General features: G+C 46.3%; 1 protein-coding gene across 3 annotated transcripts in view; it reads left to right on the top strand.

The window, feature by feature from the left end:
* Window positions 1–14,666, top strand: part of tln1 (talin 1) — a 55,697-nt gene extending 41,031 nt beyond the window's left edge. For all 3 annotated transcript variants that reach the window (XM_056403140.1, XM_056403139.1, XM_056403141.1), the window contains 13 exons: window positions 33–199; window positions 302–485; window positions 614–739; window positions 1,108–1,224; window positions 1,355–1,540; window positions 1,733–1,840; window positions 5,201–5,306; window positions 6,219–6,343; window positions 6,615–6,740; window positions 7,183–7,245; window positions 7,329–7,511; window positions 12,186–12,311; window positions 13,360–14,666. In XM_056403140.1, the coding sequence (XP_056259115.1) occupies window positions 33–199; window positions 302–485; window positions 614–739; window positions 1,108–1,224; window positions 1,355–1,540; window positions 1,733–1,840; window positions 5,201–5,306; window positions 6,219–6,343; window positions 6,615–6,740; window positions 7,183–7,245; window positions 7,329–7,511; window positions 12,186–12,311; window positions 13,360–13,494 (1,752 nt within the window). In that variant the 3' untranslated portion in view covers window positions 13,495–14,666. The remainder of the gene's footprint in view (window positions 1–32; window positions 200–301; window positions 486–613; window positions 740–1,107; window positions 1,225–1,354; window positions 1,541–1,732; window positions 1,841–5,200; window positions 5,307–6,218; window positions 6,344–6,614; window positions 6,741–7,182; window positions 7,246–7,328; window positions 7,512–12,185; window positions 12,312–13,359) is intronic.
* The last annotated feature ends 1,286 nt before the right edge of the window (window positions 14,667–15,952 follow it).

The raw sequence follows: 15,952 nt of genomic DNA, 5'->3' as shown, positions 1-15,952 counted from the left end.
CTCCACTCATCAGACTGGTCCTCTTCTTGCAGGTCTCCCATGTGTTGGCGTCCCTGCAGGCGGGTAACCGTGGCACCCAGGCCTGCATCACAGCCGCCAGCGCTGTGTCTGGCATCATCGCAGACCTCGACACCACCATCATGTTCGCTACAGCTGGAACTCTGAACAGAGAGAACGCCGAGACCTTCGCTGACCACAGGTATGATGACCACAGAGACCCTCTGTAGAGAGGAATCAGTACTGTACAGTCAGTCATCCTCAGTGACGGCTGCTGACCTGTTGTCTCGCTCCGTCTGTGCAGAGAGTGCATCCTGAAGACAGCCAAGGCTCTGGTGGAGGACACCAAGCTGCTGGTGTCTGGAGCTGGAGCCAGTCAAGAGAGACTGGCCCAGGCCGCCCAGTCCTCAGTGTGCACCATCACCAAACTGGCTGATGTGGTCAAACTGGGAGCTGCCAGCCTGGGTGCTGAGGACCCAGAGACCCAGGTACAGACCACAGAGCTGCCTGTCGGAAAACACACCAGCACATTCAGTCGTCTGAACTCAGACAGATGCTACTTTATGTTTCTATGTGAGGTTCAGGTGAGACTGTGTCTGTGTCCTGCTCTCTACAGGTGGTCCTGATCAATGCAGTGAAGGACGTGGCCAAAGCTCTGGGTAACCTCATCAGCGCCACCAAGGCAGCTGCAGGAAAACCTCATGATGACCCCAGCATGCTGCAGCTCAAGAACTCCGCTAAGGTAAGAGACAACTGTACAACTCTACACCTCTATACCTGTACACCTCCACACCTCTATACCTGTACACCTCCACACATCTACACCTGTACACCTCCACACATCTACACCTGTACACCTCCACACATCTACACCTGTACACCTCCACACATCTACACCTGTACACCTCCACACCTCTACACCTGTACACCTCCACACATCTACACCTGTACACCTCCACACATTTACACCTGTACACCTCCACACATCTACACCTGTACACCTCCACACCTCTACACCTGTACACCTCCACACCTCTACATATCTACACCTCTGATGAATCTCATACAGTAGTCTAATCCACGGTCACATGACCTGACTTGTTGTTGCAGGTGATGGTGACCAACGTGACGTCCCTCCTGAAGACAGTAAAGGCCGTGGAGGATGAAGCCACGAAGGGAACCAGAGCTTTGGAGGCCACGATCGAACACATCAGACAGGAGCTGGCTGTGAGTCATTACTGTCATCAGTGTTTCTGCACTGCTGCGACCAGCAGGAGGCGCTGCAGCACAGACCTGACCCCGTGATTCACCGAGCTCTCAGCCGTCTCACCCACTGTCCCCTGGTTCTACCCCACAGGTGTTCAGCAGTTCTGAGCCACCACCAAAGACCACCACACCAGAGGAGTTCATTCGCATGACTAAAGGAATCACTATGGCAACAGCGAAGGCAGTGGCTGCTGGGAACTCTTGTCGTCAGGAAGACATCATCGCCACGGCCAACCTCAGCAGAAGAGCCATCGCTGACATGCTGCACTCCTGCAAGGTACACCTGAGCTTCAGGTCAGGAGGTCGGGGTCCACGGGTGGTGATGAGTCAGGCTTCCAGCAGCTCATCCAACCAAAACCACCATCCACTGATGTGTCTTATCAAAGAATCTCCTCCTCATTAGAAGCAGACGTCCTCTGTTTGAACCGTTAGTGTGTAGTTCAGGTGTCTCTCTCTCTCTGTCCCTCAGGAAGCTGCCTACCACCCTGAGGTCAGCAAAGACGTCCAGATGAGAGCTCTGCGCTACGGCAATGAGTGTGCCACTGGATATCTGGGACTGCTGGAGCATGTGTTGGTGGTAAGACCTCATTACACACACACACACTGAGTGCTTCATGTGTGTCCTGAAGAGAAGTGGTTTATATGTAGAAAACCTACATGACAGCAGCCGTACCACAGCCACTGACACAATGTGGACATCACCATGGTGACCGTATGATCATTACTGGTGAAGCTGGAATAAACAGAGAGAACTGTGAGTTTTCAATACACAGCTGGAGCCTCGGAGACAAATCAAAAGCAGCTCTGAAATAAACAGGAAGTTAGAGTCAGAACACTGAAAGGACCCCAGTGTCAAATGTTAAATGATTTCTTCAGCAGCAGTAATAATGGAGGTCTAATATGAAATCCATTACCTCCAAGTAGAGTGATATAATCATCCTGTGTCTTCACACAACTCCACCATTAAACACTCAGTAACAGGGTCAGTCATGACTTGGTGGAACAAACACATCTGCTCAGAGTCGGGTGGAGTGGACTGGTCCAACATGGTGCAGAGCAGCTCCTCGCAGAGGACTGGCTCCCTCCTGATGGCCTGAGGTCAGGGGAGCAGGGTGGGGCTGCCTCGCTCAGCAGTCTGCTTGCTGAACCAGTCTGCTTGTATGTGAGGTCACTGCTGGACGTCTGCTTTCTGTAAAATGTTTTAAATGTTATTTTACAGTCTGACTGTAAAAGAACAGATGGTGTCAGTGACGGGGTTCACAGCGTGGTGCTGCATGTTCTCAGACCTCTCAGACTTCCCTAACCTCGCAGGTTACGTCCACACTACTACTTTGTTTTAAATCACGTCTTTTTTCCTATGTTTTCGCCTCCCGTCCACACTACTACTAAACTTGAAAGTTTTGGAAACGCTGCTGTACCCGTTGTAGTTTGAAAACTCCGGGGTTGTGTTGTGTCTGGACCGACAGAAACCGGAAATTTGGAAGCGATGACATATAGACACCAAAAGTCGCTCTCATCAGATTGGTTCTCATCAGCCTGGACTACCAGTGGTGAATACAACATAATAATGAATTACAAGTGTTAGGGACCTTGTCGTTGTTGCTAGCAGCTGTTGTTCAGGTACAGTCAGAGAAGACAATCTGCTTCCTGTTTACACCGACTCACACATGCCCAGTGTACGTGAATGCTCATGTATGTGTGTGTTTTCAGGTGCGTTAGTCTGGACAGAGATCAGTTTCGTATTAAAATGAAAACGCAGGAGTGTGAACGCAGCCTCAGACCTCTCAGACCTCAGACCTGTCCTCTCCATGTCAGCTCTCATGTGTTTGATAACCTCTTCTCTTTCTTTTCCCTCCGCTCTGTCACTGCTCTTTAAACTTGTGGCTCACTGATGTCGGTGTAAGCCGGTGAGTACCTGCATGACTGACCTGTGTTGAACTCTGAACACTCGTAGCACAGCAGACCTGCAGAGCAGAGTCAGCAGCATGTTAAAGGGGCCGGACTCAGCTGGAGGCACTGAACAGTGATCCTGCGTATTTAGACTGATGTGAACTTGACCGTGCAGTGACATTGTCAGCTGGTTGTCTTTCTCCTTGGTAGACTGGTAGATATTAGTTTCCACTTTGATATTAAAGTATATTTTCTGTTAATGAGAAACTCTTCATCTCATTCACTGTGATTAAAACATGGAGCAGGCCAGTGGAGCTGAACTGTGGTCTGAGGCTGTGGTTCCTGACCAACCGGCCTCAGTCTGGGTCCTGACCTCTGGAGGAAATCCACCTTTCCCACTGACTCATGATCATATTACTCAGTCACATGGTTCAGTGTTTGTTCATGTGTTGAACCCAGCGCAGTCAGACTCGTTACCTTTAAACCTCATCAACCTTTTTTTAGGACTGATGCACCAAGTGTCTGTGTGTGTGCTCCCCCCCTCTTATATACTAATACAGTTTGATCAGGTAGTGGTAGTGGTAGTTTTCTCTGCACGTGTGTTGTGTGAACATGTGTGTGCTGTGTGTTGGTGTGCAGTGTGTGGATGTGTGGCTTTAGTTTGGCGTGCTGTGTGCGTTCCTGTGCAGTTACGTCGTCGCCTCTCTCTTCTCATGACAACACATCTGAATAAACTTGAGCTGGGTGTGGGCTGAGCCTGTTAATGCCCTGCACCTGTCGCACACCGCTCCAACCTGAATACTGCACGGCCACCTAGGACAGTCTGAGGACACCGGCTGAAACCACCTCCGAGCAGCAGCAGGTCAAACAAAGCTGTTTGACTCTTGACTGTACAAACGGAACCTGAGAGAATTCACTGAAGAAAGCTGAACCGCAGAGAAGCAGCATGAAGCTGTTCTTTCCAAAGGCTCTGTCATGTTAACAAACAGGAGCTGAAGGTTTATTGTATTAAATCACAGCGATATTAGTAAAACTAGACTCACCTCCCCGTGGTTGTCTGCTTCCTCCTCTCAGACTAGTTTCAGGTTACATCCCTGTTTATCCAGAGTCTTGAATATGAACCATATATGAAATTGCTGTGTGGTGTCTTGATTAATGGCTAAAAAGTGTTTTGTGAGGTCACACTGACCTTGACCTTTGACCTTTGACCTTTGACCACCAAAATGTAATCAGTTTATCCTTGAGTCCTTGGGGACAGCATTACTGAGATATGGGATTCACAAGAACAAAATTGTGTTTTGTGCAGTCACCGTGATCTTGACCTTTGACCTTTGACCTTGAGTCCTAGTGAATGTTTGTGCCAAATTTGAAGAAGTTCCATCAAGGCGTCTGGTTAGTAAATCTCAGTCATTGTATACACTGGGTGAGCTGGTTTCCACTCCCACAGTCTCCCACAGCTGATGTAGAATAACAGCTGTTCAACAGTGTGTTGATGAACAGAACCACAGAAGAAAAAGTGGAGTTTCATTAACTGACTCATTATTGACAACAATTCACCACACATGACTGTTGTTCATGTTGACACAACACAAAACAGAGTCAGACTGAACCAGTCTGACCTGTGTGCTGTTGTATGAGCTGACTGTTGTTTACATGTGATTTAGAGAAGAACACACAGCCCTTCATGTAGTTTTGTAGTTTCCTCCCCAGTGTCAGGCTGTGCATACGTGTGAACACATTGGTCCAAAATAAAAGAGAACACCCATCATACAGCTGCAGCGTACCTGTCCTAGATCCTCCAGGTGTGTGGAGATCTCCAGTTTTCACTGATCCAGGTCCACACCTCCCTCACCTGCTCCTCTTATAGCTGAGAAAAGAGGAAAACACACGTAGATATTTTGTCCTTTAAAGCATTTGATCGAAGTGTGTGGAATATGAAAGTCTACTGTCATCTTAGCTTTAGCTTAGCATTAGCTGAGCACAGGCTGGGCTGTTGATCATCAGTGTAAAGGTGGAGCTAAAGGCTGTGACTGTTTTTCCTCCACAGATCATCCAGAAACCTTCTCATGACCTGAAGCAGCAGTTGGCCAGTTACTCCAAGAGAGTGGCGGGCTCCGTCACCGAGCTCATCCAGGCTGCAGAGGCCATGAAAGGTATCGTAACCTTTGACCCCTTCACCTCACAGTGTCTGTCTGCGTCTTCATCTACACTGAATGGTGCCACTGCCCTCATTGATCTGATGCAGTGGGATAGAGATGAAACCAGACGTTTCCCAGCTGTTTAATTCATTCATAGTTTCACATCACATATATCTACATTAATGACATTTACTGATAATAGTGATCTACAGTGTCATCTGCTGCCTGTGGATGCTCAGCTCATCCTGCATGATGGGATGAGCACACTCAGGGAGACTGATGTCATCCAGTCCAGCATCATATTCACCTCAGATATGAGATTGTCACGTCTCAGTGAAGAGCTGAAGTCATAAAGATCCTGTTGTGATGTGACGTCAGCAGCTTTAATAATGATTTTCCCTGTCCAGGTGGAAATGAGATACACAACAGAAGATGAAGTTTGTCTGAGGGGTGAACAGCTAAAGAACAGTTAAAGATCAGCTAAAGATCAGCTAAAGATCAGCTAACGAACAGATAAAGAACATATTGCTCCAAATATGAATGAACAATGATTATACAATGATTGATCACTGCTGAGTTTCCACGTCATGTGGGATGATCCGCTCGGACCTGTTACAGAATAAAGATCACTCTGGGCCAATCATCTCACTGTGTCCATGTCTGATAATCGATCAGCTCAGTGAGAACGGTCTATCATATATAAACTTGATAATGAATATAAAGTGTGTGTATCTGTTTAGCCAGAGGACAATGGAATGTGCAGTGGAACATTAAATGACAGAGAATCGTATGAATTGTCTCAGACATGTTGTGTAGAAGAGACACTGAACCATATGACCATTGTACCATGTTCCGCTAACACATGTCTGGGACAGCGAACTGTTGGTGTTGTAGGTGCCGACTGAGCCTTGTTGGTGTGTGTTGCAGGCACAGAGTGGGTGGACCCCGAGGACCCCACCGTCATCGCGGAGAACGAGCTGCTGGGAGCCGCGGCAGCGATTGAAGCAGCTGCCAAGAAACTGGAGCAGCTGAGGCCCAGGACCAAGCCCAAGGTTAGAGGGCTTTTTACAGAGCGGGGGCGTTCTGACGGAGCCTGTTAACCTCAGCACAGGGTCACAGAGCTGCAGGGCCTCCGGGCTGTCAGCTCCTCACACATGACTGATGGCCAACACTGCCCTGTTAACATTAGGCCTCCATCTCTAAGTTACTGTGGAGTCCAGATACCCCTACACTATAGACCAGCCCCTGCTATCACAGATCATCACAGCCCTATAACACAATGTGGTTATTGATTATTGATTGGTTTCCCTCTCTTGTGAACAGGAGGCAGATGAGAGCTTGAACTTTGAGGAGCAGATTCTGGAGGCAGCCAAGTCCATCGCAGCTGCCACCAGTGCTCTGGTGAAAGCTGCTTCAGCTGCACAGAGGGAGCTGGTGGCTCAAGGGAAGGTACGTCTGAACCAGACTGAAGGACAGAGGTTCTACCTGTGCACAGAACATGTGAACAGAGGAATGGTTCATGTCAGTTTGTCCTGTGAACCAGGGTTTGCCCTGAACAAAGAGCTCAAAACATGGTAACATGATAAGAGGACCCTGAAGTAAAACATGTGACACCATACCTCATAAATTATATTGCTTTTCTTTTGAAGCTAGCTGACCGTTGTAAAAGAAGAGTCCATTATTTGCATCATGTAAACTGAAGCCGGGCAACCTGTAGATGTAGATGTACTGTAGATGCATTCTCAGTGTTACTTCTCTTCCACCTCAGGGATGATCCAAACTGAAAACCATGAGATTTAACTTTAATTTTCCCATTGTCATTTTGACCCCCACAACCAGCAGCACGGACTGGTTAATGATAATAAAGCAGTGTGATTGTGTGTGTTCTCAGGTGGGAGCGATCCCAGCCAACGCAGTGGATGATGGACAGTGGTCTCAGGGGCTGATTTCAGCTGTAAGTCTCCTCCCTCAGGATGAATGAATAACTCTCCTCTGTTGATAGTGAAACATCTCACCATTTTACCTTTGACTCGTCAGGCTCGAATGGTTGCCGCAGCAACCAACAACCTGTGCGAGGCAGCCAACTCCGCAGTGCAGGGACACGCGAGTGAGGAGAAGCTCATCTCGTCAGCCAAGCAGGTGGCGGCGTCCACCGCTCAGCTGCTGGTGGCCTGCAAGGTCAAGGCCGACCAGGACTCCCAGACCATGAAGAGGCTCCAGGTCAGTCTTTCAGGCCCCTCCACTCACTGTTGTCTGGTCTATGTGGTGTGTCTGGTAAAGGTCAGAGGGGGAGCTGAGAGCTCAGTCCCTTTAAACTGATGTTAGAGGGACAGAGGGGTTGTTCATGGTGTCTAAGGTCAGAGTTCACTTCATCTGATCTGCACCAAGGAAACAAGGAGCCATTGTTGGCCTTTAGTTCTGACCCACGTGGTTTTCACCCTGACACACAAACACAGGTGTTAACATGAAGTTATATAGACTGACAGGTCACTCGTTCACTGGGCAGTTTTCTAATGAGCAGATGATCACGTCACTTGTACATATGGCCTTTCTAACACATGACCGTCAGCAGATCTACTGTCACGGTGAGTCCGAACAGTCAGAGAGGTTTGACAGAAGGCAGCCGTGTTTCCTGGCAGCTCAGACTCCATCAACAGTCAGAGAAATGACAGTGTCTTCAAACAGCTGTCATCTCAAACACACTGACTGTATCGTAACACCCTGTCACACAGCAGACAAACCCCATCACACCCACACCCATGAGACAGCCAGTCTGCTTCTCCCTGTTAGACTCCAGGTCACTGATGAACCTCAGAATGACACATGAATTACCACAGCTTCGGTGTCACCTCTGTCAGTCCATCAGTACGCTACCTCTCTCGTCACTCTGTCCAAACATCAGTGTTATTTCATTTAGCTCTGTTTCTGGTACCAGCACCAGACGCTCAGACCCAGCAGCATCTGACCTGGATCTGACCCTGGAGATGAAGCAGAGCTGAACCCTGATGAGGTTTTATCTGCATCAGCCCGTTAGTCTGAGGTTTAACAAAACAGATGTAGCTTTGAATTAAAGAACACGCCATCCAATCATCTCTCAGTGTCTGAGAAAGGGGAGGAGTCATGCACATCGACTCGTTTTCTGACTGTGAACAAATCTCATGTGCAGTCTCCCATCAGTGAGACACACACGTTCGCTCATCACCGTGAACACACTAGTTTATTCTGACTCTGTCACACACACACACACAGACACACACACACACAGACACACACACACACACACACACACACACACACACACACATCATTCTGCTGCCACAAATACTCACTACAGCGCCAAATATGGATTAATCCGCTGCTGAAAATAGTCCCCAGCAAATTCTCTACTTCCTACTTCCTGCTGTTTGATAAAAGCTGTCTGACTGAGCCTCTACTACTATACTATACTATACTAAACTAAACTAAACTATATATGTTTCTGAGTTTTAAAATCCTTATGTTCGTCCTCAGTAGGAACCAATGAGCTGGGAGCGGAGAGCCACCGACAGAGCAGCGAGGTCAGAGTGTTGAAAGAGACACTATCACACTGTTGGTTTGGATCTGACATCTGAGATAAACCAGACTTATATGAATTATCTCAGTGTTTTGCACAGTGTGAGATAAACTATCTCTCCTGTCGTCCCCCGAAACATGACGCCAACACAGTAAAGATGAGAGAAATAGAGGCAAGGAATCGGCTTTGGTGACCATGGCAACGGAGTGTGTTTGAACATGAGCCGTCATCTGGAACCTGAAAAGCCGGGGTCCAAAGTTAGCTCTGTAACCCTCTAATCCTGCTTGGTCAGACTGACACCTGACCCGGGCAGGTGCGTCTGTGCTGATGATTCAGAGCTGCTGTACCTGCTGAAGGAACAATCACATCCGCCACTCTGCAACAGCTGAGGTTGCTGGAGAGCGTACAGTATGTTAGTCTATTCATAGACCGGACTGTAGAGTGTTTAGGGTTACAGGTGAGCTGCGTGATATGTACAGCTGCTACATCAGGATTAGCATGCTCTATATTTAGCACAGGTAAGAGCGCACTAAACATCCTGCTGCATTTCAGTCAATTTAAAGGGCCAATCCACAAATCCCACGCAATGGTGGGGGAGTCACTACAGACAGATTGAGAAACAGCAAAGGCTGAGATATCTTGACTTTAGTCTCTAATATTGCTCAATATCCAAAAGCACCACATTCTTCGTTTCCCATAATGCACTCCACAGAATCTTTTTGATAGACCCCTCCCTGCCTAAAACTCCACTCCTCCAGTTTGTAACACAGGCCTTCTCACATAAACTTATAGTCTCCAAGTCCAAGTTCAGACAAGCCTAATGACATCACTATGACATCATGGGGATGACTTTCTCAGACTTATTGTGGGACTGACAGAGATGAGCAGACTGACCTTTGTGTGGCAGGTGGAGTGTCTCTTTCAAACTTTTCCTGTTAAACTCCACTGAAAGCACTGACTCACTGATGGGCATAATGTGGCACAGCAGGGTTGTTCTGACCTTTAAGTGTAACTGATGCGGTCAGTCCCAAGACATAACAGAAACTACAAGTATCTCCTGTCACTTCATCCACCCAAAAATACTATCTTTAAGGCTGTGTATGCTAGCTGTGAGCACATCAGCCTGCCCAGGCCATCTCATATTCTCTGCTCCAATCAGCAGTGGCTTATCTCCTCCTCTTCTGGGCCTGCAGCTGCCACCCCAGTAATTCCCATACATTTATGTCTGCAGCCGCTCTGGAAACAATCCACCAGTCCGGCCATGGCACCGAGAACTGGAAACATTAACCCTGATCTATGATTACAGCAGCAGCACTTGCTCTCATCACTCCACTGCCATGGTGCTTTTTAAGGCTGTAATTATTCAGAGTGCTGAGTAATGCACAGTGTCTCTGTTGAATGTGTGAATATCTGAGGAAAGCAGCAGGTGGTTCAGGGACAGGACTGGCTCATACACTGAGTTACCAGTTTGTTCTGTCCCACCTACACTGATCCAGTATAATACAGCAGTCAACCTGATCACTAGTTATTCCCACGGTTATCCAAAGTCACACCAGATAAATGGAAATTAAAGGAATAGTTGGACACGTTTAAAGTTTATTTTGTATTAGTATCAATGTTTTGTTGACTCTGGCTGTGATCCAGATCGTTCCCTACTTACTGCCTAGTCGACTATTTGATTCAAGTGTAAAATTCATACCCTTCAAAATCCCACAATACAACAGAAAAGTATCGTCCAAGGCCTGTACGCAATGCGTATGTCCATTACTGTCAGGCAACACTACTTCAGGCTGGATATAAAAGGTCCATTCACCTAAAATATGAAAACAAATTCTCTCTGGTTGATGTCTGTCTTCATCCCCATACAATGAGGTGAGATGACTGAAACTGCAGCATATCTTTCCAGGAACATTGTCCCTGTGGATGATCCTAAACTTCACTGGGATTGTTCCTTTGGTCGTAAGTAACTCCGGTGGTCCCAGCTGACAGTGAGGTGGATGGATAATCCAGAGGGGCATTGTTTTTAAAGACATGTCGATGTTGACGTTTGAAATGTCATTTTTGGATGCGGTGAACAGCAGAAACTGGATTTCACTGACCATTACCTTTTTTTGAGGTGAAAGTATAAAACCATCTCACAGGCTTCCTGCATTACTGCTGCACGCCAGTCCAAAACTGTCCAGTTAGGTCACGTGACAGACCCGTACCTGAGCCAGAAACCTCACCACGACCACAGATGACAACAACATAGACGTGGGTCAGCCCCCGTGTTCAAGGAGGGTGGGCCTAGATATACCAGCCAATGATATGGAAGCATCAGAGCACATCAGCAGCCATAATCAGGACAAACAGGATTCTAACATCTTCAAAGACCAGATGTTCACCTGTGAGAAGGTGTGAAGATCCTGTGTCATCACACATGAACGTGTCCACCTGGCTCACAGACAGTGGTTGGGCCTCTGTATGAGCTGTCAGTGATGTGATGTGTTGATTTAAAGTGATGAATGACAGAAACATGGCTGACATGAGTCTGGTCTGGACAGTCGGATCGGTGGGGGTGGGGGGTGGGGGGTGGGGGGGTCAGTGTTGGGATGTCCCTGGACTTGAGTGGATTATTTCACTGTGTGAAAGGTACATTCAAGTTAAAACAGTCTTTTAAGTTCCTCTTTTAACGACTGATGTAATGTGCACTTATGAGCGTCAGCCCCTAGTGAATCCTCCTCGGACCAGCACTGTGACAGTCCCTGTTCAGTGTGTGCACAGCTGATGAGGATCTCCACAGTGTTAGTGTGTGTCAGGGCCAGACTAACAGTAACATTCCAGCCAAAGATAAACCAGTAGGGAGGATTCACTCATGTCTGTGTGACTGTGCCAGCTCAGTGTCGGATTTCAGCCCACAGAGCCGCAAAAGGAAAAAACTCCAGTTTGCTGGAGCCGAGCTGCCCAATGAGACCAATGTTTGGCTTTGAGTTGAGTTGAGCAGGCTGCCGCTCGTTGCCTTTTACAGCAGTTCTCAGGAGCTAAGCATGAAAAAAAACCTGTTATGGTTTTGTCTGTGACCACTGGTGGAAGTTATCATTCCCTTTCCAGGAGCTGCTGTTCACAAGAAGCACAGTTGATTTGTCTGCTGCTCCCAGTCTGTATGAGTCTGTTTCCACATCCCCTCAGTGACTAAACTGTGTGTCAGAAACATTTAGCTCAGCTTCCCTTCATGTTTCAGTTTGACAGAAAAAAACCAGTGAGTGAGCTCAGGTCTGGTTTCTATATGTTTATTAACTCCTGACTGACTGACTGTGTGTGTGTGTGTGTGTGTGTGTGTGTGTGTCTGTGTGTGTGTGTAGGCTGCTGGAAATGCTGTGAAGAGAGCCTCTGATAACCTGGTGAAGGCAGCACAGAAAGCAGCATTTGATGCTCAGGACGACCAGGCTGTGGTGGTCAAGAGTAAGATGGTGGGAGGTATCGCTCAGGTGAGTCACAGACGCACAGTGGGAACACAATACAAGAATTAACAGAGCTCCCCAAATACTGTATGTACACACACACCTAGCTGAAGTAAAGAGATAAAAGAAAAAAAGAAAAAGTGTGTAACATAAATAAAAAGACACAGGTTAGATCTAGATCCTGTTGTTTGTGTTTTCAAACGGTAGGCCTATCATTAGTTTTTTAAAGCTCCATATTTTTCTCTTCTTCTGTGTTTTATTTGAAGTGTTGATCCATAAGAAGATATATTTGTGGTTTTAAGAACCAAAAACCATCTCAATATAGTTTTACATCTCCTCTCTCAAGCTTCTCTCTGGAGCTCTAGCAACAAGAGGTCAGTGAGCCAATCAGAAGAAAGGAGGCTCTGATCCTCTCTTCTGATTGGCTGACTGTTTTCTGAGTGATCCATTAGAAATGTAGCAGATTTACGGTAAAAACACAGAATCCTGCAAAGTTGGATGGTGGGTCGGGGTGGGCGGGGCTTTTCGACTGCTTTGTTGTGACATCACAAAATTCCAGAAGTCCTGACGGCTGGTTTTAAGGCTCAGTTTCTGAATACAGGCTGTGTGCATTTCTCTGTGGACTGAGGCTTTGATACTTTCACAGTATTAATATAGAACCTCGACAATGTGTTATAAGGTAACAAGTCAGGTAACAAGTTTGACTGAAGCTACAGTTTCCTCAAATCCTGTAAGGAGCAGCACAGACGCTAACGTTAGCCTTAACTTTGACATAAAACAGTCAGTTTTAAATGGGGGCTTTTCTTTAAACAAACAATAAATGAAATAGTGGCTGATTCTTAGTAATGATAGAGGCTAACACTGGGCTAATGTTAGCAGCTAACATTAAAGAACACTTCAATGTTTCCTCACACTTCTGTTGTGTTGTTTTTATTATTGATTGTGTTTATGTGTTGTCTTAGTTTGGCAGGGGTGATAAACAGCCGTGACTCTCGACACGGTGCTGACAGTGTGGGGGAGGGGTTTAGTGAATGGTCATCAGTTGTGTCCTCTGACAGACTGTGTTGTGTTGCAGATCATTGCTGCTCAGGAGGAGATGCTGAGGAAAGAGAGGGAGCTGGACGAGGCCAGGAAGAAGCTGGCCATGATCAGACAGCAGCAGTACAAGTTCCTCCCCTCAGAGCTGCGGGAGGACGGCCAGGAGCAGTGAGAGTGTATCAGTAACGCAGCAGTGAACGCTCAGGACCCTCCCCCAGCTACATGTAGAGGAGCTTCGTGCTTCAGCAAAAGCAACATCAGCAGACTGACTCCACCTCCACAGGATCAGTCTCTGTATTTAAGTCAAAAACAAAATGACGCCAATGATTCTGAGTTTTGATAATACTGAATTATATGTGCCTTAAGTCTTTATTAAGGTGTCTGTGCTTTTGATTATACATGATCTTATACTTTGAGCATATCTACATCCTTTCCCTCCTTTGTGTTTGTGTGCATGTCCTCATTGTGTATGTGTTGTGTGTCTTTGTGTTAAACTCTGCCTTCACTGTTAGATCTTAGAGGTGAAGGCGAGCATGAGTTCTGCTTCTACGCTGATTATGCATCATGTATACAGATGTTCTATGCAGATGTGTCTGTGTGTGTGTGTGAACACACCGATGGTCACATGACTGATGATGTCCAGTATGTTACGTGTCACAGTGTTTTGAATCTGAGACAATGAAATATTTTTAGATTTGGAAACTTTGCGATGGAACAAATCAAAGTGGAGAAACATTATTTTTTTAAAGGTTGAGAATGAACTGTATTAAAAAGATCTTCCAGTATCTGAATAAAGTTTTGGTATTTGAATTGAAGCAGCTGCAGTATTCAGGCCTGGGTTAGATTACAGGACTTGTTTGTGTAAAGATGATGAAGCCATATATTTAACTCCAGTGTTTATTGACTCACTCCAGTAACATGTTGTTATTAGTGTCTGACGCTGAGCTTCATACTTTCTAGAGACTTGCTGTCACAGTACAATCCCATGATGCTCGGCTTCTGCCTAATGTTTTTTAATGAGAGGTAAAATAATAGAGTTGAAGGGCCTAATGTTAGCTCACTCTATCCAGTGTAGCAGAGTTTATAAAGTGCCTTCAGACCAACATGTTCACTTAACTGATTCCAATAGAGTCAATAACAGAAGCTCATTTAAACCACACGTATCTGTATTTTCCTTCACAGTATTTTAGAGCAAACAGAGCAGATATAAATGACTCTAATCAAAGCCTTTTCTTTTGTTCACATGTTTGACTTGTGGTATAAATGTAAAGCTGGTGAACAGCTGTACCACCTCCTGGGCACTGTAACAGAGATTTATATTCAATAAAGCCAGTCTTCAGTCCAGTCTTTGTTTTTATTTATTTAACAGTTTTACATTCACTTTTCAGCAAGACTAACCTCACAGTCACCTTGTAGATCTGTGGAGGGAACATGATGCAGCCTGGATCTTATGTTTTCTATTAGAGCGACACAATTAATCGAAATGTAATGGAAATCGCAACATGGCCGAGTGCACCATCCAAATCGCAGGAGCCGCATTTTTTTTTCAATAGCACATGAAACAGTGAAGATCTTAGAACTTGTGGAACTCAGAACCCATGGACCCTCTTCAGAACAGGACCTCAGGACCAGGATCAGTCAGGACTCAAGTCAACAAATTACCACAAACCACCAGCTGCACAGAGATCAAGGGACTTTCAGGTCCCCTGGGGACCTGGACCCCTCTTCACCTAAGATAAGATAAGATAGTTCTTCATTAGTCCCACACTGGGGAGATTTGCAGTGTCAGCAAAGTGACAGTACAAAAAAGAAAAATTGTAAAATGTGAGTAACTAATACATAGAAAGATAAATAATAGATAATAATATAATGTGTACAATTCAATATTTACAAAAATGTACTGAATCATATGAGGTATCAGATCCTAGGCACTCAGAGGTAATCTGATTAAAAGGAGACAATCAGAAACATAAGTAGGTAATAGATTAGAGGTAAACAAGGTTACACCAGCAGCTCTTCTCACACTGACCTCTGTCCTGTGACTGTGATCCTGGACTGCCCCCCACCCGAACCCCAACCCTGCAGGACTGACAGCGGGACCAGGTCTGCCCGTCCACTCAGCTCCGGACATGGACACAGACCTGACAGAGGAAATGGAGGGAAAAAATACTCAAAGCAGACTTTGGTTTTTGGATGTTTTCATAACTCAACCATTTCTGTTCAGAGCTTCAACAACAGTTTATTATTTTTATTTGTTGATGCTGGTTTGAGATTGTGACATCATCACCTGTCCTCTCCTGTTTCAGTGAGCTTGGTGGAGGAGTCTAACTGTTATTGATCATCTCCATCACGTGTGTGTGATGATCTGCAGCTTCTCCACCGAGATGATCTTATTGCTTTCTTCGTGTAATTCCCCCCTCATGTTGTCATCGGGTCCGCAGACAGACCTCCACCCCTCTCTCTCTCTCCTGAGGTCCAGGTGGAGCGAACTGGTCCTCCTGTGATGAAGTCAGAGGCACCCTCCTCATCGTGGACAGAGCTGATTTATTCCCACATACTGAACACACACACGTCACACACACACTGGTCCGCTCGCGCTGCCTAAATATGGACAACGTCCTCGTGCGGAT

This window comes from Seriola aureovittata, chromosome 18, assembly GCF_021018895.1.
Source record: "Seriola aureovittata isolate HTS-2021-v1 ecotype China chromosome 18, ASM2101889v1, whole genome shotgun sequence".
Lineage (NCBI taxonomy): Eukaryota > Metazoa > Chordata > Actinopteri > Carangiformes > Carangidae > Seriola > Seriola aureovittata.
This window is presented reverse-complemented; position numbering and strand designations above follow the sequence as displayed.